This window comes from Chlamydomonas reinhardtii, chromosome 5, assembly GCF_000002595.2.
Source record: "Chlamydomonas reinhardtii strain CC-503 cw92 mt+ chromosome 5, whole genome shotgun sequence".
In the NCBI taxonomy this organism is placed as follows: domain Eukaryota; kingdom Viridiplantae; phylum Chlorophyta; class Chlorophyceae; order Chlamydomonadales; family Chlamydomonadaceae; genus Chlamydomonas; species Chlamydomonas reinhardtii.
The window spans coordinates 1,665,629-1,690,284 of NC_057008.1; the positions used below are offsets into that span (position 1 = coordinate 1,665,629).

Sequence of the window (24,656 nt, forward strand, 5' to 3'; positions counted from 1 at the left end):
GCGCGTCAGGCCGTCCACACCCATGATCTCCAGGATCTTCTTGGGAACAGCCTCTGTCAAAGGCGGGCGGGAGGCGTGCAGGTGTCCAGGTGTCCAGGTGCGAGGCAGACACAGCAGCGGACCAACAGAGAGGCGACAAGGCCCGGGGCCCCGGGGGCCGGGGCCCCGCCGGTCATGCGGTGCCGCAGCCTGGTGTGGCGAGTGTCGGCAGGAGCCTGGCGACGAAGTCTCCTTCTCCTTACCCGCCACCGCTCTCACCCCCACACACATGGCCCCATCCCATGGCCCCATCCCACAGGCCCCGCCGCAGGTCCCCGCCGGCCCCACCGGCTCCCACAGGGCACTCACTGTCGATGCCTAGCTGGTTGACCGCGTTCACGAACTGCTGGTGCATTTCCACGCTCCACACCACCCGCGCCTTCTTATTGGAGCCGTTCTCGCCGCCGCTCATCATCAGCATCTCATCAGTCATGCCGCCCGCCCCGCCGCCGCTGCCCGGCCCGGCTGCGCCGCCGCTGCCGCTGCCGTTGAGTCGACACTGCGGGGTGGTGCAAAAAGGACGCAGGGGTACGACAGGGCGCGAGAGGCTGCCAAGGACAAGCAGCGGCGCCTTGCCCACACGCCCACGCCCGCGTTCACGCTGCACATGCCCTTGATTCAGTTTGCTGGGTTGGGCCCGGTTTACACGCCGTACACAAGCTCCCCCCCCCAACGGGCCCACACGCCGCTCCCGCTGCTCCACACACACCCCACCGCTGCAAGCACACGCCGTCACACGCACCTGGTCTCCCGTCACGCCCGCCGCATCCGCCTTGCGCTTGTTGCGCGTCTGGTCCTCGTCCCGCTCCTGGCTCTGCTCGTCACTGTCAATCTCCTGGGCGTGCTGTAGTTTCAAACGTCATGCAGGTGTACAGGTTAGCAATTTGAAATGCGTGCTTGAAGACGGCAATGGTTTGCAAGGCGCGGCGGGGTGCAGCGTTCGCTGGGGTGTGGGAGGGTGCACCCTCCGCCCGACGGACAACGACCTACCTGGCGACGCCTGCGGACGACGTGCTGCCAGAGGTTTCGCAGCTCCTCCAGCCGCACGGGCTTAATGAGATAGTCGCACGCGCCGTGCGTCACTCCGCGCAGCACGTTGCTGGTATCGCCGTTCGAGGACATCACTGCGAGCGAGCGAAGGACAGCCCGTCAGCGGACACCGCAGCGCAGCGCGCGAGCTGCAAGCTGCTACTTACTGATGACAGGAAGGTCCATTTCCAAGCCCACCAGCTCCAACAAGCGGAACCCGTCCATATCTGTTTGCGGGTGCGGTGCAGCAAGGAAAGGCGACTTCAGTCCTGCCCGGACAGCGCTCGCACCGCTTGCCCCGCCAGCGCTTCGCGCTCATATATGGCTTACAAAGCGGCGCCCGAGACTGTGCCAAGCGTTGCGGCAGCGTAGGAACCCCGGCGCGCGATTCCCCGGGCTCGCCGACCCGGGCGACAACGCGTTTGCCCACCTGGCATGTAGACGTCTGAGAGGACCAGGTCATATTCTGTATTCTTGTCTCGCAGAATGTTCAAGGCCGTTGTGGCGTTGGAGCAGACGGTAACTGTTTGGCAAGAGGTCGCAGCAAGCTTAATAGAACTCGCACACCCAACATCCCAGCGCGCTCATAAGGACAAGACGCGGCGCAGCGCGGTGACACCAACCTTCGTAGCTGCATTTCCGAAGCATCTGCTCCACGACCTTCAGGCAAAGCGGGTCATCGTCCACAACCAGCAGGCGCAGGCCTGCTGGGAAGCCCTGCCAGTGTCCACCGGTGTGTCCTGGGTGCTCCTCGAGTTTCACGCCTTGGGAGTCCATGGCTCAGAATTGTCTCTACAGAACGCTACTCGGGGCTCTCAAGGCATGCCGAGCGGCATGCCCGTGCATATTGTCAATTTACGTCCAAAGCAGCGGCCATTTGCCCAGCGCGGCCGCGCTCGCGTTTGGTCGCCGACCGTGGGAATGCCGCTGAGTGTGAGTGCCCGGGTTTTCCTACTGGTCCTTAAACACCTAATATATCAGATGTGTGTATAAGATAGCTTGAAAGCGAGCGAGCTTAGCGCAACACCGAGGAACCGTTGTTCGCTTGCATGGGCGGGGTGTGCCGCCACACTGGTGCCAGATGGGCCGAGCCGCTCGCGCTTTCCCCGTGCGCGGCAGCGGCAGCCCGCCGGCCACCCTAACAAAGACAAATCAGACTCAGTGGTTATGCTCTGACGGCAGCAGGATGCCAGGACTGTGGCTGCACAGCGCCACAGCTGATAACGCTTTGCCCGAGAGTGCCGCATATCCGCTTAGCCCAGGTCAAACTGTACGATTCATGACACGTGGGGACACGTGCACGTGGTTTTGCCGTAGAGCCAGACATAACGGAACGCCAGGCCATAGTAGACTTTCCACTCTAGGGAACAGGGCGGCAAACAAGACACCTGCAAGTATTACCCCTGAAAAGTCCAGCTCCCACGAAGTGAATTCCCTGCCCCACGAACACGACAGGTGCAGACGTGGGCTGAGCCCACATAACAATTAGCGCCTGAGGCCGAAGGACGGCCGAAATAGCCTCACCTCCCGGACAAAGCTGGGGTCAGTTTGTAAAGCTTTACAGACACCGCCAGCCAGGCACAGCGCCAGACACAGGCTCACAGCACAGCACACCCGAAACACGGCGTATCAGTGTAGGGGCTGCTCCCACAACACAGCCCTGGCTCCACAACACACGCACACACCTAAGCCGCATGGCACGTGCCCCATGCCCCTGTGCGGCCTGGGCCCTCAGTGCCCTCCATAGCAACCGCCAGCTACCCCGGGGGTGTGTCACCTACCTCCCTGACAACAGTTGCGCCAGCCACCACTCGCCTCCACGTTCAGCACCCGCAACACCGGCCGCCACTCTGTCACTCATACCTCGGTCCGGTACGCGAACCGCGGCCGCGGCGCCCCACCTGCTCCTCCGCTGCCCCCCAGCAGGCCGCGGCGGCTCATGAGCGGCGCCACTATGCGCGCAAACGGCGCCGGCCGCTCCGCCGCCTGGTTCAGCACCACCTGCGTGTGTGTGAGCGTGTGTGGGATTGGGGTGTGAGAGAATGTAGTGGATGGCTGGGCGGTATCCTTGTAAGTATCGCAGCGAATGCTGGAAGTGGACCTGCGCATGTGCATGTGCATTCATGCACATGTGTGCACATGCACATGCATGTGCATGGGGACGTGCCGCCGCTCCTACCCGGATGTGGCTGCGGTGGAACGTCTTGGAGCCGGGGCGGCCCTTCGAGTGGTAGCTGATGCCGGGCTCGTAGGCGCCGCGCGTCACAAACACAGTGCCTGCAGCAGGCAACAGGCAGCAGGCAGCAGGGTCGCGGAGCGGCATCAGCAGCACGTGCCGCAGGCAGCCAGGCGCCGACAGAGGCACGGGCGCGAGGAAGCCAAGAGGGGGTTGCACCACTGCGGCTGCAGCCGATGCAGCCAACACGGCTGCTGCAGCCACACGCATCCATTGCCTTTCACTCCCAGTGGCGCCGGCCGGACCAGGCGGCGCCACATCAGCCCCGCAGGCACCACCCTGTCCCTGTCCAGTGTCAGCCGGACGCCCTGACCAGTCGGCCCACTCACCCACGACCAGGCGCTCGGCGTCCAGCCCCTTGACCTCTGTGGCGTCCGCGTGCGCCGCCTCCAGAGCCTGTGCAACGTCAGGATGGGCGCAGGTGCATGTTTGTGTGGTGTTAGGGGAGCCATACGCGCATGTGTGTGTGTGTGTTTGTGTGTGTGGGCGTACATATGTATGTGACTGTGGCGGCTGCTGCCCCAATCGTATGTCTGCAGCTGCTCCCCTTTAACACCACCACCACCACCACCACCACCACCACCACCATCACCACCAAGACAACGCTGGTGCCACTACAGCCACGGCCGCTGCCGCCACTGCCGCTGCCGCCACTGCCAATTCCGTTACAGCCACTGCCGCTATCGCTACTGCCGCTACAGCCACTGCCGCTGCTGCCCACCCACCTGCAGCATGTAGCGCGCGGCCTTGTGTGGCACCAGGCTGCACTGGGCCACAGCGTCCGGGTAGGGCAGGCCGCGGACCTGACGGGGGAGGAGGAGCAGGCGGGCGGGGAGGAGGAGCGGGCGGGCGGGTGGTGGGTTGGGGAGTGGGAGAGGGGAGGGGTGTCCTGAGAGCACAAGGGATGAGGCACACCAAGACCGTGTATGCGATGCGGTGCGGTGCGGTGACGTGTTTGTGTGTTTGTGTGTGTGTGTGTTTGTGTGTGTGTGTGTGTGTGTTTGTGTGTGTGTTATTATGGGAATGAGTGCGCCCGCAAATGCGTCGTGCGTTTGGGGGGGGGGGCGCAGGGTACAGGTAGCGAGGGGCGCTGGGGGTGGCTGCAAGGGCGTGGCGCGTTGCGGCGCGAGTGGACGCCAGCTGACCAACCGCCTGCCTGCTGCCTAGGAAACCTCCACCACTTCCCTCCGTTTGCAGTGAGACAGCAACACAGTGTTGCCACGCACCCGCCGCACCCGCCGCACCTGATCCCCGCCACCCAGCTCGGCGCCAACAGGGCACTCCACTACTCCAGTCCACCGCCCCTGGCCCTCACTACCCAGTCCCTGACCTCTCTGTCCCTGCCGCCATCTCTCCCTTTTTTCTTCCCTGTGTCTTACCAGCTTGACAATGCGCTGCATCTTCTTCATGCTCTGCGGCACGTCCATCAAGTGCGCGGCGCCCACCTCCTCGCCGCCGCCCGGCCCCATGGCCCAGGCGAGGCGCTGCCGCTCCTTGCGCCGCTCCTCGCGCTCGTCGTCCGCGTCATACCTGTGCGGCGCCGTGAGGGACAGCGCGAAGCAGCGGGTGGCAGCGCGGTGTGCGGGCAGTGCGGCATGCGGGCAGTGCGGTGTGCGGGCAGTGCGGTGTGCGGGCAGCGCGGCATGCGGGCAGCGCGGTGTGCGGGCAGTGCGGCATGCGGGCAGTGCGGCATGCGGGCAGTGCGGTGTGCGGGCAGTGCGGTGTGCGGGCAGCGCGGCATGCGGGCAGTGCGGTGTGCGGGCAGTGCGGCATGCGGGCAGTGCGGTGTGCGGGCAGTGCGGTGTGCGGGCAGCGCGGCATGCGGGCAGTGCGGTGTGCGGGCAGTGCGGTGTGCGGGCAGCGCGGCATGCGGGCAGCGCGGTGTGCGGGCAGTGCGGTGTGCGGGCAGTGCGGCATGCGGGCAGTGCGGTATGCGGGCAGCGCGGTGTGCGGGCAGTGCGGCATGCGGGCAGTGCGGCGTGCGGGCAGTGCGGTGTGCGGGCAGTGCGGCATGCGGCTTGATGTGGGCAGGGATGCGACCGCACGAAGGCGGGTCGGACCCAGTGGCCCGGTGGTGCGACGCGGGTCACGGCGCCCCGCACGTGCACGGGCGGGCTGGGCTCCCAGTCACAGGGCGCGCTCAATGGACAAGACGAGAACCTGAATCTGGATCTGGTTCCGGTGGCTCTCGAAGCCGTGCAGCCTTGCAGCCATGTGGCAGCCACAACCCGGTAACACCAGCGGCTCTTCCAGGCTAATGACCACTATGCCGAAAGTGCATGGAATTCAACAGTGCCGTCGCTACCGCGTGCCGGCCCGCAGCGCCGAGTCCCGTCACCACATCGTCCGTCCCCTCTCACCAGCCGGGCATCTGCCATGCCGGTACCTCCTGTCCCCTCCCCAGGACCCACACTCCCACAGCCTCCGCCTCCCTGCACCCTGTGTGTGTGTGTGTGTGTGTGTGTGTGTGTGTGTGCCCGCACCCACCACATCCAGTTGCGCGGCTGCCTCCGGCCGCGCCCCGCCGCCGCCTGCGCCGCCTGCGCCAGCCCGCCTGCTGCCGACGCCGACCCTGACGCCACTGGGCCTGACGCCGCCGACGCCAGCGCAGCTGCCAGCGGGTTGGTCACAGTCTGCTCTTGGGGCTTAGCCGCGCCCTCCGACTCCTTGCCGCCGCTCCCCGAGGCGCTGCCACCGGGCACGTCGGCCGCCTGCTGCGCAGCGCTCCCGGCGTGTAGCTGCCTCGCGCCGTGCCAGCCGCTAACGGAGGCGTGCGGGGCCCATGTGCTCAACCCGAGCCGAGAGAAAGCTGCGCTAGGTCGTTGCAATGCAAGAAACGGGGCCACGCGGCTAGTTTGGGCTGTCGCGGGAGAAGCGGGAGTCGCGGATGGCTGGACTTCGCGACCGCTGCTTGACGAGCACGAGCATTCTGATCTGCCGTAGCTGGTGGATGCGTAGATCACCGAGCTGAGCGTCGAAAGCGCCTGGCTAAGCGCAGCAGGCGCATCGCCAAGCTGCACTCTTGCAATCAACGCCCTGCTGCTCGCTAACAAAGCCAACCGATGCGTCTCGGCACCAGACATCCTGAAGTTTTGATAGTCTATCAATCAAGGAGGATTTCGACGTCAGGGTGCACAAGCGTCTTTGTTAGTACTCGCGCGATTAGGCAGACAGTGCGATGGTGAGCGACTTCAGAAACATTCCATAGCCTCCTTTGCGATTTCACTTTTGGTAAGCGATCGAGGGCGGACCGACCCCAATCGTGAGCCCAATTCATGGTCCGCTTCAAACAGCGTGAACCTGTTTGCGCTTTCGTGGGATTTGCAACGCATAAGTTTTAATTCTGCCTAGCCACCGCCCTTTACCTGTTATAGCACTCGGGCTAGGACTAGGAGTCGAGGCGTCGCTGCTGCCATCCTCGAAACCGCTTTCAGTATTGCTTGCTCGGCGCCATCTGTCACACGTTGCTCGAGCTTACACCGTCGATACACGCCCAACTCAACAGCCGCGGGGTCGCGCACGCGGAGGCCCCTGAGGTGCCGGTATGGCGGCCGCTGGCGCGGGGACGTCGGGCAGTGGCGCCGGCGGGGCTGCTGCTGCTGCGCTGGAGCTGCCTGAGGACGTGCAGGCCCAGCTGTCCACCTTCCGCCAGCTGCTGGGCGACCTGAAGGCCGCGCTGGGCGCCGCTGCGGGGGCTGTGCCGGGCGGCGGCGCGGAGCTTGCGGGGGCGGTGCCCGACTCGCTGGAGCGGGCGCGGCTGTGCCTGGCGCTGGCCAAGTCGGTGAATGCGCTGCACCACGTCTACGTCAGGTGGGTGCAATTCAAGGGGATAGGTGGGAGGATGGGAGGTGGAGAAGGCGCGCACATCGCCGATGCAGCGGCTGGATCCATGCACTACACAATGGTCTGCGGCCACGGGGCTGCGGCTGTCATACCCGTGCCTACCCCGCCCAGCGGCTGCGCCGCGAACCTCAGGAGGGGACACATAGTGAAACCCATCACCAGCCACGGCGATGCACACGGGCTGCCCGCGTGCCGGCCTTCCCGCCTTCCTCACCCATGAGCCACGCCACGCCATGCCGGGCGCAGGGCACACGGCCGCGACCCCTTCACGCCCGCCACTGCCGGCGGCGTGGCCGTGGGTCGGCAGGAGCTGGACCGCATCCGGCAGTACGACAAGAAGGTGCGTGGCCGTGAGGCGGGGGAGGGGTGACTGGGTGTCTTGCGGCTTGGGGACGTGGGCACGTGTTCAGAACTCGCCCTACTCGCCTCCCGGCACCGCTGCCGCCGCCGCTGCCGTCACCGCTGCCTACCAAAGCCGCATTGCCCCCTCCTTCCCCTCCTTCCCCTCCTTCCCCTCCTTCCCCTCCTTCCCCTCCTTCCCCTCCCTCCCCTCCTTCCCCTCCTTCCCCTCCTTCCCCTCTCCTCCTCCTCCGCTGCCTGCCCAACAGGTCAACCGCGCCGTGTCCGAGGCGGAGCTGCGCGGCTCCCGGCGCGCCCTGGAGCTGGACGTGGCCGCCGCCAGCCGCTTCATAGACGCCGCCATGCCGGAGCTCAGCCAGCAGCAGCGGGCGGCGCTGAAGAGGGCGGGGCAGGTGAGGCGGGCAAGGTGGAGAGAGATTGGTGTGGAGGGGGGCGTGGAGGGGGGGAGACGAGGTTGACCGGAGAGGGCTGTAGATGGGACAGGGCCACAGGGGGCTGGAGGAGAATGAGGGCTCGTGGGTGTGAGCCGGTGGGGGTTGGGGGGGCAGGAATGGCCTGGCCTGGGGCGGTGGGGCGAGGGAGTCGGGGCAATGGTGTGGTGGGTGTCATCTGCGGCCCAGGCGTCCTGAGCTCCTAACTTGCGGTGTGTGCTCTGATTTGCGCCTGGGTCTGCAGGCTGCCAATGAGCGGAGGGGCCTGCCAGAGCGGAAGCCCAAGAAGGCGCGAGGGTGGGCTGGCGGTGGGGGCCGGGCTGGGGGTGCGGACCAGGAGGGTGAAGAGGCGGACGAGCAGGAGGAGGAGCGGCAGGAGGAGGAGGAGCAGCGGCAAGGGCCGGACGCAGACGCGACAGCGGACGGGGGCGAGGGGGCAGCGACGGTGGCGGCCGCAGCAGCAGGAGAAGCTGAGGCGGCGGTGGCGGGGGCGTCGCAGGGCACCGCCCGGCGGTCAACACGCTCTCGCGGCGGCGCAGCAGCAGCGGTCACAGATAATGCCACCGCTGCACCAACCCCGAGCAAGGGCAACAAGGCCAGGGGCAAGGGTATGGCGGCTGCTGGTGGCGATGGCGGCGCGGCTGCTGCTGCTGCTGAGCAATTTCTGGCAGGCTTCGCTGCTAAGGGCTAAGGGATCTTGCCGCGGCTGAGACTTGTGTCACTCGCGGGCTGATATTATGATCGTGTGGCCAACGGAAATGGAAATTGGTACCTGTAGGGATACGGCGTTGTGCTGGCTCTGAGCGCATGTTTCGCAGTATGGCTTCTGGTCCCCGCAGTTGGGAACTGGCGAACTGCGGGCGGGTCGTGTTAACTGCGTTCCAGAATTATTTCGTGAGGTATGGTGTCTGTGGTTTCGTCGAAGCCGTGTGGCGATGGTGTTTCTCTGGTTCTGGTGTTGCCACCTTCGCCTGCACTGCGCAGGAACGTGTATGGGGGGTTGGTTCGTGCGTCATGTTAGTGCGGGTGCTGAGTTGGGGGTCAGTTTGCCGTGGTGCTTACATGTGTGTGTTCAAGGGAGCTTGGGGCCCAAGTTATGCAGACGGGCGGTTGACTTGCCCTTCTGGGTGGCGAGCGTGTTGTGTCAGGCAGAGGGCTGCCCATGCAGCAGACTGTGGCTCCCTACCCCTGCAACACCGGCTCTGGCGGTCTGGCCCGGTGTTGCAACTGGTTGCAACGCCCCAGGCCTCGATGGAAGGAGGAGCGGGCATCTCATGCCCCTCACGCAATACCTAGTAATGCCAGAGTTTTGCTCTAAACCAGCTGGTTTCCGCCAGGGGTGCCCCTGGTTAGCCGCTGTGACTGCGCCTCCGGACTCATGCACGCATGGACCACGCATGAGCTTCAAGCCCAGCTCCCTACCTTGAACCGCGTCTTTCCTACTCCTACTGCCTTTCATAAATAATTACTGACCTCGCCAATCAAAACAGTATCTATTTCCAAAACCTGAAATCATGAAAACCCTGCGTCTGTCCTTCCTCTGCCCTTGACAATCCCGCATCGTCTATAAAAAAGTGACTACAATGGCATCTAATAACACGGTGTGCGAGGAATTCGAAGCTTACAAGCGCATGACCGACGAGAATGCGGCACAGACAGTCCTTATGCGGGCGGAAATAGAGAAGCTCAAGGCTGAGAGGACCATAATGACCACGGGTAAATATTGACGTGCAGGGTGGAGCCGTAGGCGTTCGGCATTCAAGACGTTTTCATCGGGTGAATTCTGGCAATTAGAACACATCCGAACTGCATTCTTCGTGTCCCGTGAGCAGAGGACTTTGCTCAACTGCTGCGCCTGGGGCTATCCTGGCTCTGCGCACCGCGCTCCTCAGGCCCAGCTCACGACAAGCAGTCATAGCTGCTCCTTCCCTCCTATACTCGCGGACAATTTTGTGGGAAATAGCGCTGTGGTGGGCGCATACTTGGACCCGGCGCTGCCCGGCAAGGACATTGCTGGCGTATTCCTGCAAGCTGGTTTAGTCCTGCTGGTTTAGTCCTGCCGGTGTTATTTTTTTGTGGCGCCCGCGTGGCGCCCGCAACCGGCCGGTGAGGGTGAGGAAGTTCTGACCGTGCTGCGGGGGTCCTCCAGGGTCAGAGGAGGCCGTACCGGTACGGGAGGTACGGGTGAATGGCGGCCCTTGGCGGCCGGGGGGAGCAGGAGGAGAGGCTAAGGAAGACGGGCCCACGACAGGAGCGTGCTACCTTGCGTGCGACAGTCGTCCCCGGTGTGGAACTGTAGGACAGAGCTGACAAAGTAAGCATACGGGAATTGGGTAGAATGTAATGGCCAAATGAGATGCACGAGTGGGTATCGTAGCTAGCGTGCCAGCAGCGCCAGAGACATGCATGACTCTTGAGCACATCTGAGCAGTTTGCTCTGCCGCTTAAGTTTGTACTGTAGTGTCTTTGTTTTTGGCTGCCTACACATTTTGAGCTGCATTGACTGCAGGATGCATAGAAGAGCCATAGCCAGGTAGGGGGCAGGCTGCACAGGCTGCAGGTTCCAAACGGCAAGAGCACACGTAGCCATGCTATGAGCTACGGCTGAAGGCAGCTCCCGGAATGGCCTGTGAATGTTATATGCCAACCGTGCCTATCTACTACCTAGGGAGGAGAGGATTTGCCCGTTATGTGTTGCAAATGAAGTCGAAGATGAGACCATGGGACCATGTGCTCATGCGGTGTACGGTGTAAGACCAGTTGCGTTCGGGTAGCGAGATCGGTTTTACAGGCGGGATGCAGGCAGAATACGGACCCAGCCAGGATAGCCGCGTTACTAGATTCCATTTGGGAGCACAGGAGCAGAAGCACCCCTATTTGGGGACCAAACTAGCTGCATGAAAAAGTGTTGCAGGCGTTATAAGGGCCCCCCGGCCCGGGCCTCGGTTTCTACAAGGACAGGAATGCACGTTGTGCTCACCACCTTGTAACCACACACAACACAATATGCATTTCGTAGCAGGCCAAGAGGTGGGAGGCGTAAGTGGCGGTGAGGCTGTGCGAACCAGACTTGCGGCTGGGTGATTGCGTGCGGCAGCTAGGATGGCCTAAACATAGCCGTTGATTGCACTGAAACAGCAGAGACAAGGTATATGTGGTGTCCCCTCTCAAAGAGTGAAGTGCGCGGCAGGGGCTGTGTGGCGAAACCGGATGATCCATACATCCATGTGTATAGCCGAGGGTACTTGATTGGCGCAAGCTAAGCGTGTGCGTGACATGTTTGGAAGTGTGGAACGCAGTAAGCCAGGCCACTCATGCAGGCCACTGATGAAGTGGACAAGCGGTCCGTGACCACACGGGTGTTACCGCTATCTAGTGCGTCCGGCGGTCCGGGTGCCATCGCTAGTGCTCAATCCTTGCTTGGTCCATCCGGGCCTCCCCTGATCCGGGCCATACCTTAGCTACTGCCGCCCCTGGCCCCACGCGCCCCGGAACCACACGCCCTCCCTGCACCCAGCCGAGCCCAAATTAGTACAGTACGGCGGTACGTCCGGACCCAATCGCGCGCGTGCCCAGCTGCCGGGCGGTAGCGACATACCCGGCATCCCTCCTGCGGTCCCGCCACCAATGACCAGTGTTGTGGAAACGAATGCGTACGTAGACCAGAGCGGATGGCGGAGTCACGGGCGGAGTGGGCTTGCAGGCCACCAATGACGCTCCTCATGGCAATACTGCTTGCCTATTCAGGCTATGAGGCTACCAAGCTAGCTACCATAATCAAATGACGACTGTCAAGTGAGTACAAATCTGCAATGTAGGGTCAGGTCAAGCCTTCATTGTAAACTGGCGCTCACCGTCGAACACGCATTCATTCACCTGACCCGCTTAACTGCTGCTCCAATCACGCTCCAGCATCCAGTTGTGCTCAGCCCGCCAGGGCCGCGATTCACTCCATGACACAGTCCGATTCGTCCCGTCAATTGGGTCCCGTCCACAATCTACCATACGGTATGCACACTCTCGTATCACACCAACAGCAGTGTTCTTAGGCCATTACGTGTTCTTGCAATTCCTTTCTCCGAAGTCGTTGCCATACGTCATGCAAATGCGGACATGTCGGTGCGGAATACCAAGCCACGTGCCAAAGGACAAGGCAGGGCCTGGCAGGGCACGCCAAGTAAGATTGTGTCCCGTGTGGGCACTGCACACACGCAGCAGGCATGCTCCCCTACACAATCACCAGGGGCTACCAACATGGCTTGGTGCACGACAATGTTTCAAAGACATGCGAGAAGGAATGCAGCAGTGACCCTGCACACCTGCACACAACCCACTTGTCGTAATACATGATACACACCAACACATGCTACAAGCACACCATGTCAGCTGCTGCTGCACCCATGTAACATCGCTGTCAGTTCTCTCATATGTACATTAGGTCACGCCAGTCCACGCCCTAATGCATCTAGCTACGGCGAGCCGGCATCGCCATCTAGATCTACACACGCAAGGACGCGCACCGAAGTTCTTGAAAGCAGCATGCAGCCTACGAGCTGCACGTGTCGGACTTCTGGCACCAGCTGCATCTGCTGCTGTGATGCCGACGAAGCCATTATTCAGACGCCATCGCCTGTGATACCGATTCATTGCGCCTGCTGATTCACAGCAGTATGCAGCCTGTGAGCTGCAGCAGCAACTGGACTTAGGCAACACCTCATGCGCACTTGTGGTGCACCGCTGTCGCCACACGCTGTATGTTTTGGATGCGTGGCCCCCCTGCTTCACCTGGCATGCAGGTTTGTGGGAAGGGGCGGGGCCGTGGCATCAGAGGACTTGGATGGAGCCGCGCTTCTTGCGGGGTGCTGGTGGCCGCGTGCGGGACGGCGGCGGCGAGCGCGTCCTCTTGGGCGGCGGACGCGGTGGCGAGCGGCGCGGCGGAGCCGGCGAGGGAGGTTGGGAGGCCGGTCGTGGGGAGGTAGGGGAGGGGGAGGGCGGTGCAGGTGGCGATGGTGGAGGCGGAGAGGGCGGAGGCGGAGAGGGCGGCGGTGGCAAAAGAGGAGGCGTTGGCGACGGCTGAGGGGGTGCCGGAGGCCTGGGGGACGGTGGTGCCGGCGAGGGAGGAGGGGAGCTAGCCTGCAGGGTGGATGTAGGCGGCACGCGGCGTACTTGTCAGCAGGGCGCATTGCTGCACACGCCCTGCCGTCTAGCCACATCCACCTTGCGTGAGCTATGCCACCATGTGCTACCATACAACCCTACGTACCTGCAGCCTCAGCACTCGCACACTGGGGCGCAAACATGTACGCACCTGCTGCATGCCGCCGCCGCCGCCGCCGCTGGTGTCGCGGGTGCCGAGCTGCCCCTGGCGCACGTAGGCGGGGTTGAGCTCGGACGCCAGTGTTCCGCTGAAGTGCCCCACCACCGCCACCGCCCAGCGCTGGGGCAACAGCGCGTCCGGACCCGACAGCAGGCGCGAGGGCAGAGAGTGCGCCGTCACGGTGATGGTGAGGGCGGCGCCAGGCGACGGGGAGGTGATGTACACACGTTCAACCGTGTTCAGGCGATCGGGGGCGGGCAGCACTGCGGCAGGTGGCAGCGGGGATGGACAGGGGTAGGTAAGAGGGCGGCGGGGACAGCGTCAGGCACTGCTGGGCGAAAGGCCGCGGTAACGAAGTGTTCCACAAGGAGCAATCAACCGTATCAGCCGCACGTGTGCACTCACGCGCTCCCTCGGGGTTGTTGCCCATCAGGCTTTGTGGCGGGCTGCCGTCGCGGCCCCCGCCCAGGCCCACGGTCAAATCCAGGTCGTTGACCAGCTGGGCCGCCGAGTTGACGTCAGCCGGGTAGTCGTACCAGGTCAGCACAATGGAGATGGGCCTGTTGATTGGGTGGTGGGAATACGGGTGTAAAATTCACTGGCTCACTTCCCGACAACACACGGCAACAAGCGCATTATATCGTATATCTTCTAACCACATGAATGTGTCAATATGTCTCACCCCTTGCCCGTGGCCGTGATCCCTGTGAGCGCCGCCTGCTGGCCGCTGGCGGTGAACTGGCCGCGGTCCGCCACCTGGAGCGAGAAGCCGGCGGGCGTGAGGCCGGGCAGCGGCAACGTGTCCGGCAGGCTGAGGCGGCCCCAGCCCTGGTAGGCGTCGGGCGGGGGGCCCATGGGAATGCCAAGGGCCATAGCCAGGCCACCCTGTCGGGTAGGAGCAATAAGTGCGAAGTGGTGGTGGACATGTTAGCAGCAGCCCTGCGCAGCTGTGTGTTGCCTGGGAAGTGCCTGTAGGCTCTGATTTGGCTGGGTCTGGTCATACGTCTTGAAGTGCATGCGCTATTTGATCCGAGCTACGCTAGTATTGCCATCGCATGTCCATGCGCCCTGCAGTGCGGGCAACGCCGTCCACGCACCATGAGGCTCTTGGCGCCAGCAATTATGGCAGCCTGCGGTGGCGGCAGCACAGATAGCAAACGCTCACACGGTTGCCAGCAACGCGCCTGAGAAACAGGCAGCAAGAATGCAGGTGCGTGCTGGTGACAGGCAAGCGCACCGCACCTTGAGCAGCATGCCGCTGGGGGTGAAGGGCGCGGCGGCGGCGTCCGCCGGGGAGCCGGTGGGGTAGAAGCCGGTGCGCAGGTACTGACGCACCAGCGCCGTGTGGCCGGCGGCGTGCGGGGTGGCCATGGACGTGCCGCTCAGGTTGGCCTGGGCGGGTGAGCAAGCGCCGCCTGCAATGGCGTGTTCGAAGCCAAAGGCATGGCATGTAGTTCACGTCTCTCCACGGGTTGCCCTCCATTACCATAACCACAATCGCTGTACCACACAGCCTGCTCGCTCGCCCCCATTCTTCTGCATGCTGCCGGAGTCCCTACCTACCCGTGATGCCGCCCCTGGCGCCTGCACTGGTGATGTACAGCCCGGGCGCCACCACATCGGGCTTGATGCGGCCGTCCGCCATGGGCCCGTAGCTGGAGAAGTAAGCCACGGTGTCGGGCCCCGCGGCCTCCTGCAGCCAGACAGCAGGCAGCAGCAGGGAGAGTGCATTGCGAAATGCCTGCACGTTGCTGCCACGTCCCGCCTCCTGCACCTTGCCAACGCCCATGAGTCGCGTCCCGTTTCCTGAGCTGCACTCGCGTGTAGCACTGACCCGCTTCGTGGATCGAGTGCCCGTGTCTGCTTTGTTCCCCTCCTGAACTCCCCGGCTTACACGCACCACGATTGACCCCCGGGTCCACTACACAACAACTTACCACGATGTTTGCCAGGGTCATCAAGACGCCGGCGCTGGCGTTGCCAAGGAGCCACTGACCCAGTCCCTGTGTGGCGCAGTGCGTTGGGCGCGTGATGCACGCGCACCCCGGCGTCCAGGGTCAGCTGTCAGTGGCCACGTGTCCGGGGATGTGCGTAGTTCGCACTGATTCCTGGTGCAACAAAGACCTGTGCAAGTCTGAGTTGCCGTGTGCCCGCTGGCGCACCCACCTGACTGATGACGCTGGTCGCCATGTTCGCGGCATAGGAGTTCGAGTTGGGGTAGATCGGGTAGGGCGGGCTGTCCATCATTTCCGGCACATTGTTCACAAAAATGATCGCGCCGCCGCCCGCCGCCCGCACATTTAAGACCTGCGACAATCAAGTGGGTGTCTCAGTCGCTGTCCATGTACACTCAGCACCGGGTTCCCGAGGACGTCGCCAACAGATACGTCTGGTGTGCAGCACGCCCTGCTGTGTTTCACTCCCTCCGCGCCAGCCCTGCCCTGACCTGACCTGAACTTCAGTCCCCACCCAGCCCTGGCCCACCTTCTGGTAGAACCAGCACTCGCCGCGCACCGCCAGCACCACCGCCCCCCTGACCTCGGCCGCCGGGTTGGTCAGCGGCGTGCAGGCGTCGGGCGGGTCGGCCACCACAAGGGGAACCTGGGGGTGGCGAGGGCAGGTAGAGGGAGGCGGGAGGTGAAAGCAGGCGGGGGGAGGGGGGCGCGGCTAACAGCGAGGGGAGGTCTGAGCGCCAAGAGCGAGATCACAGCGACACCACTGCCAAACAGCGCGGCCGTACACCGTGACTGACCGACCGGTAGTGGTACCTAAAGACCAGTAGTATTCCACACGGCCTGTTGCCAAGTCTGCCCCTTCCCACCGCACACACACGTATGCCCCAGTCCGCACCTCCGAGTCCGCCGGTATGACCCGGAGCAGCTGCGGCAAGTCGGGGTTCTCCTCCGGGTACAGCTGCGGGCACAGGGGGGCGGGGTTCGGGGGGAAGGAGGTTGCCACGCGCGTGCATCCTGAGGTGTGTTGGGACGACCTGAAACCAGGCACAATATGCTTCCTAAACTGCTGCCCTAAGCATGAAGACGTCCAGTGCAAAATCTCTGCGTGCCTCTTTTCTCCCGTGCCGCCAAAATGTCCAAGCCGCATGGCTGCCACCCACCCACCCACCCGCCCCCCCCCAGTAGCAGCCGCCACGTCTCCACACCCTCACCGCCAGCCTGAACAGCTCCGTGGATGTGGAGGCGTCCAGGTCGGCGGCGGGGTTGTACCCGCGGACCTGTGTGCAGCCGGCCAGTGCAGTTTGTCTTTGTGTCACACCTGCATGTCACACCTGCGTGTCACACGTCACGTACGCGGTGCACGGCGCACGGGTGCCTGGGAGCGCAGGGCCATCCCCCCGACTGATACGTGACGCCATCATGTCCCTCCGCTGCCTGCTGACTCACCTGCAGCAGCCGCGCCCCCAACCCCAGCTCCGCTGGCACCCGCCAGGTCGCACCCACGGCCACGGGGTTCTTGGCGGTGGCGGGCGCACCAATGCTGCCGCCCGGGGTCAGCGCGTCAGAGCCTGTGCGCGCAGGTGTGCGTGGAAGGAGGGAGGGTAGTCAAACCATTCTTACAGCATCCGAGGCCGAGAAAACGCCAAACCAGCCCAGGGGACCAACGGGGTGGAGGCCAGCGTGAAGCGTGCTGGCGCAGGTGGGTGCTGTGCGTGTGTCTGGGCAGTGTCGCTCTAAGCCCCTACCGTTGTTGCCGGCGGCGATGAAGGCGATGGAGTCGGGATTGCGCCACAGGAAGGCGTCGTAGGCTGTGGGCGCATATGCAGCAGGCAGGCAGGGCAAGAACGAACACGCCGTCGGGCAGGGAGCAAGCAGTTCTTGGAGGACGTGTGGTTAAAAACGTCAGGGCGAACAGGTACCGCACAGCCCGGTGCGCAACACCAGACCAGCTCCCCCTCCTCCCCTCTTTCCCTGCTCCTGCCGCAGCACACCGCAATTCGCCCTCCCCTGTACCGTTACTGCACCAGCGGCCCACGTGCCCCATCACTCCTGGCCCTCTCACCCTGCGCGAAGTCGTCATAGATGTTCGCGACTGCGCCCCAGCTGTCCGAGGTGATGCGGGCCCCGGCGTCATAGTGGAGCTGCAGATGGAAGGAAATATGCGGTAGTCGGACGCGGTGCGCTTGCAGACAAACCGACAAAGTCCGAACCGCGAAGGCAGTGCGGTGCGGCCCTGCCCTCCAACTGCCACCCAGGGCTGCTAGGAAACACAATGGTCACCGCCCGAACCCGCCTGCACCGTACTGCACCACCTCGCCAACCAGCTCCCGCCCGCAGGCACCGCACGTGTCGCACAACACCAACTTCCGCCCGCTGCGCCAGGCCCCACGTCACCACGCACCCCGCACTGCCGCGCGCCTGACCCACCCACCCACCCGCAGGTACACGTCATCCACCGGCTCCGGCGGCCCCAGCGCACCCTGAGGGGCGGCGGCAGTTGACAGGTGGGGAGACGGAGCGAACGCCTCGCATCAGCACAACAACCATTAGCCAGTCACGCATACAGGCCATGCATGTCAAACTTGTGTGTGCATCAGGCCCCGCCCATGCACACACGTGGTTGCTCAGCGTCCTCCCCTCCACGCCTGTTGGGCTACCCAACATGCTCCAGGCCCGAACCACACACCTGCAGGCCGCCTGCGGCGGCGGCCGTGAGGCTGATGTCCACAAAACTCAGCTTGGCCCGCGGCGCGGCGCCGCTGCCCGCGTCCAGCCCCGTGGGTCCGTAGGCCGCCGCGTCGCCCGCCGCGCCGCCCAGCACGGAGCCGTTGTAGCCGGGCGCCAGCTGCAGCGCCAGCAGGGCGCCAACCATGGAGCCCGCGGTGTGGGTGCCGTGCCCGGCGGTGCCCTGCGCCGGGTTGTCGCCGTAGACGCAGTCTGCATTGCACGTGTGCAGGCACGTGTGTGCATGGGGCAAGCGCAGGACACAACGTCGTTTCCCCTGCCTCGGCGCGGCCCCACTCATCTTTATGACAGCGTAGCCCTTTACATGCCTCGTTCGTAATAAGCGCAAGGATAATAGGACATGCGGGGTTGCAGCGTTGGGTTGCAGCCCCTGCTCCAGTGGATTCCGGCCGTCCCACCTCCATCTCGCACCGACGGCACCGTGCACCCTGCTGCCTCCCCCCCGTCCGCCCCCAGCAGCACCCTGCTGCCTCCCGGCCCCTAGCCCACCAGCCCGCTCACTGTTACATGTGCGCACCCCAGCTACGCGCCCCACGCACCCGCGGGCAGGTAGTACTGCACCAGCTTGCGGTGGTCGGAGGGCCGCCACACGCGGTCGCCGGGGCGTGCGTAGTAGCCGCCGCCCTACAGTTGCATGTGCTCCATGGATCAGCAAAAGCTTGGGAGCCAAAGATGACTCATGCCAACTGTACGTGCCCATTCATTCTAGTTGGATGGGTATGTCGTTTGTCCGTTATACCCTTGGCGCTGCACAGTGCACACCCACCTGTGAGAAGAGAAACTGTGTGGTCACAGCCGCCAGCTGCCCCGCCACTGCGCCCGAGTCGTATCGGGGGTCGGACAGGTAGCAGTTGTCCAGGTCCACACCCGTGTCGCCCGACTGCAGGCGGGCGTGGCGTGGTGGGCGGGCAGGTGGGGCAAGCGCGCGTGTGTGTGTCTGTGTGTGTGTGTGTGTGTGTGTGTGTGTGTGTGTGTGTGTGTGTGTAGTTGTGTAGTTGTGTGTGTATGTGCGGAAAGGTGGGCGTGTGTGTGTGTGTATGCAGGTGGACGCGATGGGGCACCAGCAACAGGTGAGGGCAGAGGAAGTAAGGAGGAACATGGAGCGGGACGACAGCCCAACAGCAGTGTTGCCATAACAACGCAAGCGGAAAGGACACACTCACCCCCAGGATCTCGCCGCTTCCGTCCAGCCCCGCCGCCCAGTAGGGCCGCCGCGCCGCTTCCGCGCCGCTGCTTTCGCTAGCTCAGTTTAGCTTGCTATAGCTCAGGCTGGCTTTTAGATACCCCCCCCCCCCCACACACACACGCCCCCCCAGCCTCCATACGCCCCCCCAGCCTCCCCTCCCCCATCCCCCCCTCCTTCCCCCCCTAACCTGATGCTGACCGCCAGGCGGCAGTCCATGGGGCTGGGCGCCACAGCTGTCACGGGGCCGCCGTGCCCCGTCAGCGTGTGGCGGGGGCGGCCGGCCGTGGCGTCCCACAGGTGCAGGGAGCGGTCCGCGCCCGCGGCCAGGACCTGGGGGGCAGGGGGAGAGGAGGAGGAGGAGGAGGAGGAGGAGGAGGAGGAGGGGGGTGGTGTAAGGGAGGAGGAGGAGGAGGTGGAGGAGGAGGAGGAGGGGGGGGGGCGTACATACATGCGAGACGTAGTGGGGTGGGATAGGAGAGAGGTGTGCCAACACCCGGTTGGAAGCCCGCCCTCGCGCCCTCAACCGCCCTCGCGCCCCCACCCGCCCTCGCGCCCCCACCCTCCACCACCACTCGCACGCAGTCAGTCACCTGCGCCGCGTCGCATGTGAAGGCGCAGTCGTTCACGCCGCCCGTCATGCCATGCAGCAGCACCGCCGGGCAGGTGGAGGCGCCGGCGCCCCCGCCGGGAATTGAACCCGGGCCCACCAGCAGCGAAATGTCCCACAGCGCCACTGCGCGGTCGGCGCCGCAGGAGGCCACAAAGTGGCCTGGGGAGGGGCAAGGGGGGGAGCATGAAAGAGGGGGGCGGAGAGGGGGGAGGGGGGTTGCAAGGATGTTCGGAAAAGCGGTACAAGATGCACTGAAGACTGCAGACGAAGTCGTTACCACATAGTTACTGGCCCAAACTAAATCATCAAACCAAGCGAAAAAGAGCGGAGCACAGGCAGAAGGGAGTATCTGGACTCTGGAGGGGGCACCGCCTGGTGGCAGTGCGGGGTTTAGCTTGTGCGTGTGCGTCCCGGCGGCGGGCTGTGGAGGTTGCGATGCCGCGGCATCTGCGCACTGCTGCCGCACCACAACAACCACCACCACCACAACCAAGCGCCACCACCAAACGCCACGACCAAACGCCACCACCGAACGCCGCCCTCCGCCACACCCTGCACGTACGGTACCCGGTCCTAGCCCAACCCCATCTTGCCCATCCACAGTCCGACATGCACACAATCCCCACCCACACAAAGACGGTGCGCATACACCCTCACACACACACACATTCCACACCACACAATCTACACCCACACAATCTACACCCACACAATATCCACACTCCCCCGCGCACTCGCGTGCACTCACCGGGTACCTGCGGTGCCAGGCTGGCACAGCCGCCCTTGTGGCCGTTGGGCACCACCCGCACCGGCAGCCGGGAGGGGAAGCGGTGCTCGGGAGGGGTGAGCGAGGGGTCGTTGTCGTACGGCGTGTGCGCGTGCGGCACGAACCCTAGCCCGCCGCCACCCGCCCCGCCCGCCCCGCCGCTGCCGGGCCGCCCGCCCAGGCCCATCACCTCCCGCAGGCTGGTGGGGATGACGCCCAAGACCGAGCTGGCGGCGGCGGTTGCGGCGGCGGTTGCGGTTGCGGTTGCGGTTGACGGCGTCGCGGTGGTTGAAGGGCCTGTTGCTGCCGCTGGCGGCGGCACCACTGGCGTAACCCACTCCCCACTGGCGTCGTCACCGCCGCCGCCACCACCGCCGCCGCCGCCGCCGCCGGCGCCGCCGCCAGGGCCTGCCGGTGCAAGCGACGCCGCCGACGCCAGTGGTTGCGCCAGTGGCGGCGGCGGCGCGCTGGGACTGATCATGACTGATGCAGTGCTGCCGGCGGCGCCGCCGTGTGGGTGTGCGCCGCCGCCAGGGCCGCCGCCGCCGCCGCCGCCACCCGCAGTTGACGCCGCCATGGCACTTGCCGCCGCCGCGCCCGCCAGTGCCGCCGCCACCGCCTTCTGCCGAATGAGGTCCGTCGCCTGTGGTTACGGTCGTGTAGGTTGTGGTCGCTATGGTAATTGGGGGGGGGGGCTGGTGGGTGCCAGACTGCTGGTGGTGTGTGTGGCACTGTGGTTGTGTGGGCGGCTGCCAATGTGCCAATGTGCCAATGTGCCAATGTGCAAACACGAGCAGCAGGATGCGCCGACACACGGGGTTCGTGGGCATACACACAGCCCCCATCGCTCCCCCGTCTCCCTCCCTGGTAAGTACAACCCCCCCCCTCCACCTTCCCCCTTGATATTTACACACACCGCCATCACTCCGTTCTCCCTCCATGGACGGCTGCCCCCCACCCCTACCCCGCCCCCAATCGCCAATGCCCCCCCCCCACCACCAGCCGCCTGCACACACACCTGTCGGTCCATCTCCGCCTCCCGCTTCATCCGCACCGCATTCTCCAGCTGCACACGTGTGTCAGCAAGAAAACACTTAACAACACTTGTGTGTTTTTGTGTTTGTGTGAAGGGGAACACGAGGGACAGGGTGCTAACACAGAGCCCCCACAGCAACAGCAGCAGCAGCAGCGGCAACCCACACCGCATACACCGCAGCAACCACGTAGCCTCCATCGCCCCCTCCCCATTCTCCACCCCCACTCCTACCCCCCGCCCTCCTCCCCTTCCTCCTCACACCGCACCCACTCACATCAGCACCTCAACACTCCCTCACACCCCTCCCTCACCAGCTCTTCATGCATGCGGTTGAGTTCATTCATGCGCCCCGCCTCGCTCTCCTGCAGGCGTGTGTGCACGTGAGGTGGAGGACCGGGCGGGGGGCGGGACAGGAGGGCGGTACCGGACAGGAGGGCGGTAGGAGAGTTGGTACCGTAGCGAAACACAAAAGACAGAATGAAGATGCACACATGTAACAGAATGGAAATTCACACACGTGACAGGATGATTCCCAACCGAGTTCATGTCGCAGTTCATGCGGGTGGGCAGCAGCGGCACGCGACCACACACCCCAAGTCCAGTACAGCCCAACACGAACCCAACGTTCAATCCGCCGTACATGGACAGCTACCCAACTCCCCTCCTCTCCCTCCCCCACTTCCCCCTCTTCCCCCTCTTCCTCGCTCCCTCCCGCCTGCCTCCCCCCACTGTGCTCCTCTAGTTTAGCTCCGTTTGGTTTAGTTTGGGCTGGTATACACGACCCCCACCTTTATCTCCACCAGCCTCCGCACCAGCACCCCGTTCTCCGCCCGCAGCCGCTCCGAATCCGTCAGCGCCGCGTCGCGAGTGGCCAGCGCCGCCTCCGCCTCCGCCGCCGCCGCCACCCGCGCCGCCCGCTCCGCCTCCAGGGAGGCAGCCAGGGAGGCGGCCTGCTCGCGAAGGGCGGCGATCTCGGCGCGGGCCTGTGTCGCGCGCGTGTGTGTGTGAGAGAGAGAGAGGAGTTTGAGTGAACGAAGTGGGGTGGAGTTTTACACAGATCGACACACACATATACACACCCACAAACACACACACACACACACACACACACACACACACAATCACACACAATCACATTCTCGCCCCCCCCCCCCGCACGCACACAGAGCCCCCGCAGCCCCCCCTCCACACAGAGCCCTTCCCCCCACCTGTGCCAGCTCGGTGGATGCGGAGGACAGGGCGCTGCGGGTGGTGGCCAGTTCCGCGTTGGAGCCCACAACCTCCTGACGGGGTTGAAGGAGTGCGTGCGTGTGGTCGTGGTGGGGGTACACTTGGCACTTGGCACCCCCCATGATCCACTCCACGCACGCCCTCGCCGTCGACTCCCATCCTCCCACCGCCTTTGGCAGGCCCCCAGGTTCCTGACAAGTCCGAATTTCTCGCTTCCCCTCCTTCCGCAACCCCCACCAATTCTCCCTGTCGGCGCTCCAAACTCGAGACTTGCTCACTCTGCCTCTCCGCTATTCACTCACTCCATTCCTCACTCCATTCCCCACCCCACCGGTCATCGAGCCCCCCTCACCTCCAGCAGGGCCGCCTTGTCTCGGTACAGACCCGCCAGCTGCCCCTCAGCCCGCACCAGACCCGCCCGCGCGCCCTCCAGCGCGGCGGCCAGAGAGGCGGCGGCGGCCTCGTCTGCGGCGGACAGCCGCCTGCGCGCGCGGACAGGGGGGGGGCGAGGCCGCGTGTGTGTGTTTGGGGGGGGGGGACAATCTTGCTCACCCCTCTCCCGCCCACCGTAACACCTCCCCTTCCCCCACACACATTTCCTTAACTAGTCATGAATGTAACCCCCCCCCCCACACACACATACCCTCGATCCCCGCCCGGCTAAACGCACGCAATACAAACACACAGTCCCGCGTGTGCGATTTATACACACACAGTCACACAGTCACACACACACACACACACACACACATACGCACACAGACACACACGTACGCCCACACCTACACGCCCCCACCTGTGCAGGGCGGCGTTTTCGTCCCTCAGTTCGGCCGCCTCCTTGTCCAGCTGCAGCAGCCGAACCTGGGAGCCGTGGGGGGTAGGAGAGGAGGAGCGGAGGAGGAGGCGGGAGGGAGGCGGGGAGGAAGGCGGATGGGAGGGTGGATGCCGGAGGCGGGTTTGAGTGATGCTGCCTCGTCGGCACCTCAGGCCGCAGCCCCAAAGGCCGTGATGCGTCACACCTACCTGAAACCCCCGCATAGCCACCAACCGTCATTAAGCTTTCTCACATGCACATCATCACTAAACACACATCTACACCCACAAATCAACCACACACACACCCAAGCCCCATTCTCCCACCTCCAGCTCCCGCGCCCGCTGCAGTCCGGCCGCATAGTCGGCGAAGGGCTGGCTGAAGGGCAGCGTCTGGGTTGCGCTCAGCCGCTGCAGCTGCTGCAGCACGTTGCCCACCACCCAGTCCGGCGCCACCGCCAGAGCCGTGGCTTGCATGGCGGGCTGCGCTCAGGCTGGGCTGTGTTCCAGTCTGACGGTATGATGGTATGAGGAGGAGGTGGGAGGTGGAAGGTAGGGTGGCCGTGCCGGGTGCTCAGGCGGGCCGCAGCGTGAGGGCAGGGTGGCACTGGCCCGAGCCCGAGACACCACTAGCGGCGAGCTGGGGCTCGCTGGAATGACAGTTATTAGCCTTGCGTATTGCTTATGAATTCAGCTGCGTCGCCGGAAGGCGAGGCGGAACCCTAGAAAGAGCCCAAGCTCTGGCTGGAAGCTCCAGCATGCAAAACAGCTATCATTCCATTATTGCATGAAGCTCATTGCGAACGCAGAAGAAGACTGAAAGTGGCAGCAAGACTGTCCCGTGTCCGCGTCACGCAACGTCTCTGTTGTTAGCGTAGCATTAAATACATCAGTAATTTGGTACGCTCAATTGTTGCGCATATAATTACTTGTGCGCCTCAGCTTGTCAAGCTCGTTTCCAAAGAGCTGTTACGCTCCGCCGATGGCACGCGCGCGGTTGGCACAGTATGTACCCCAGCAAGCTGACGAGTGACGGCGTTGCGCAAGCTCAGGTGAACTT

General features: G+C 64.2%; 5 protein-coding genes across 5 annotated transcripts in view; 2 read left to right on the top strand and 3 right to left on the bottom strand.

The window, feature by feature from the left end:
• CHLRE_05g243000v5 (uncharacterized protein) overlaps nucleotides 1-2,049 on the bottom strand; it is a 7,830-nt gene extending 5,781 nt beyond the window's left edge. Inside the window, exons 1-7 of the mRNA XM_043062441.1 lie at nucleotides 1,692-2,049; nucleotides 1,499-1,591; nucleotides 1,236-1,295; nucleotides 1,030-1,163; nucleotides 782-883; nucleotides 349-538; nucleotides 12-53 (exon numbers count right to left, since the gene is read on the bottom strand). Of these exons, the coding sequence (XP_042924706.1) occupies nucleotides 12-53; nucleotides 349-538; nucleotides 782-883; nucleotides 1,030-1,163; nucleotides 1,236-1,295; nucleotides 1,499-1,591; nucleotides 1,692-1,845 (775 nt within the window). The 5' untranslated portion in view covers nucleotides 1,846-2,049. The remainder of the gene's footprint in view (nucleotides 1-11; nucleotides 54-348; nucleotides 539-781; nucleotides 884-1,029; nucleotides 1,164-1,235; nucleotides 1,296-1,498; nucleotides 1,592-1,691) is intronic.
• A 264-nt stretch (nucleotides 2,050-2,313) lies between these two features.
• On the bottom strand, nucleotides 2,314-6,505 carry CHLRE_05g242950v5 (uncharacterized protein). The gene is made up of 6 exons (XM_043062440.1): nucleotides 5,792-6,505; nucleotides 4,684-4,834; nucleotides 4,030-4,107; nucleotides 3,634-3,700; nucleotides 3,248-3,345; nucleotides 2,314-3,069 (listed from the first exon to the last, which is right to left on the bottom strand). The coding sequence occupies exons 1-6, from the start codon at nucleotides 6,385-6,387 to the stop codon at nucleotides 2,926-2,928; spliced, it is 1,134 nt and encodes a 377-aa protein (XP_042924707.1). The 5' UTR covers nucleotides 6,388-6,505; the 3' UTR covers nucleotides 2,314-2,925.
• Nucleotides 6,506-6,609: 104 nt separating this feature from the next.
• Nucleotides 6,610-9,261, top strand: CHLRE_05g242900v5 (uncharacterized protein). Its single transcript, XM_043062439.1, has 4 exons — nucleotides 6,610-7,114; nucleotides 7,394-7,487; nucleotides 7,756-7,899; nucleotides 8,183-9,261. Exons 1-4 carry the CDS (start codon nucleotides 6,849-6,851, stop codon nucleotides 8,627-8,629), a joined length of 951 nt encoding a protein of 316 aa, XP_042924708.1. The 5' UTR covers nucleotides 6,610-6,848; the 3' UTR covers nucleotides 8,630-9,261.
• Nucleotides 9,262-9,406: 145 nt separating this feature from the next.
• Nucleotides 9,407-10,940, top strand: CHLRE_05g242850v5 (uncharacterized protein). Its single transcript, XM_043062433.1, has 2 exons — nucleotides 9,407-9,654; nucleotides 9,771-10,940. Exons 1-2 carry the CDS (start codon nucleotides 9,522-9,524, stop codon nucleotides 9,854-9,856), a joined length of 219 nt encoding a protein of 72 aa, XP_042924709.1. The 5' UTR covers nucleotides 9,407-9,521; the 3' UTR covers nucleotides 9,857-10,940.
• A 733-nt stretch (nucleotides 10,941-11,673) lies between these two features.
• Nucleotides 11,674-24,609, bottom strand: CHLRE_05g242856v5 (uncharacterized protein). The gene is made up of 30 exons (XM_043062434.1): nucleotides 23,924-24,609; nucleotides 23,580-23,644; nucleotides 23,136-23,265; nucleotides 22,762-22,836; nucleotides 22,342-22,536; nucleotides 21,865-21,915; nucleotides 21,536-21,583; nucleotides 20,500-21,160; nucleotides 19,732-19,910; nucleotides 19,329-19,471; nucleotides 19,119-19,194; nucleotides 18,722-18,835; nucleotides 18,495-18,579; nucleotides 17,897-18,147; nucleotides 17,646-17,690; nucleotides 17,273-17,351; nucleotides 16,956-17,018; nucleotides 16,657-16,778; nucleotides 16,422-16,487; nucleotides 16,106-16,168; nucleotides 15,740-15,856; nucleotides 15,422-15,562; nucleotides 15,193-15,258; nucleotides 14,819-14,948; nucleotides 14,498-14,670; nucleotides 14,353-14,385; nucleotides 13,938-14,140; nucleotides 13,661-13,815; nucleotides 13,247-13,518; nucleotides 11,674-13,071 (listed from the first exon to the last, which is right to left on the bottom strand). Exons 1-30 carry the CDS (start codon nucleotides 24,071-24,073, stop codon nucleotides 12,763-12,765), a joined length of 4,260 nt encoding a protein of 1,419 aa, XP_042924710.1. The 5' UTR covers nucleotides 24,074-24,609; the 3' UTR covers nucleotides 11,674-12,762.
• Between the last annotated feature and the right edge of the window lie 47 nt (nucleotides 24,610-24,656).

Bases quoted from the DNA above. Each gene is read 5' to 3' on its own strand.
- CHLRE_05g242950v5 (XM_043062440.1), bottom strand. From the start codon at position 6,387: ATGTCTGGTGCCGAGACGCATCGGTTGGCTTTGTTAGCGAGCAGCAGG. The intron at 4,835-5,791 runs GTGGGTGCGGGC...GGCGCCGCACAG, and splicing joins CAGCCGCGCAACTGGATGTG to GTATGACGCGGACGACGAGC. The intron at 3,346-3,633 runs GTGAGTGGGCCG...TGCCTGCTGCAG, and splicing joins CGCCGAGCGCCTGGTCGTGG to GCACTGTGTTTGTGACGCGC.
- CHLRE_05g242900v5 (XM_043062439.1), top strand. From the start codon at position 6,849: ATGGCGGCCGCTGGCGCGGGGACGTCGGGCAGTGGCGCCGGCGGGGCT. The intron at 7,115-7,393 runs GTGGGTGCAATT...TGCCGGGCGCAG, and splicing joins CTGCACCACGTCTACGTCAG to GGCACACGGCCGCGACCCCT. The intron at 7,488-7,755 runs GTGCGTGGCCGT...CCTGCCCAACAG, and splicing joins TCCGGCAGTACGACAAGAAG to GTCAACCGCGCCGTGTCCGA.
- CHLRE_05g242850v5 (XM_043062433.1), top strand. From the start codon at position 9,522: ATGGCATCTAATAACACGGTGTGCGAGGAATTCGAAGCTTACAAGCGC. The intron at 9,655-9,770 runs GTAAATATTGAC...TCCCGTGAGCAG, and splicing joins GAGGACCATAATGACCACGG to AGGACTTTGCTCAACTGCTG.
- CHLRE_05g242856v5 (XM_043062434.1), bottom strand. From the start codon at position 24,073: ATGCAAGCCACGGCTCTGGCGGTGGCGCCGGACTGGGTGGTGGGCAAC. The intron at 16,488-16,656 runs GTGAGTCAGCAG...GGCTGCACACAG, and splicing joins TGGGGGCGCGGCTGCTGCAG to GTCCGCGGGTACAACCCCGC. The intron at 15,857-16,105 runs GTGCGGACTGGG...CGCCACCCCCAG, and splicing joins TCATACCGGCGGACTCGGAG to GTTCCCCTTGTGGTGGCCGA.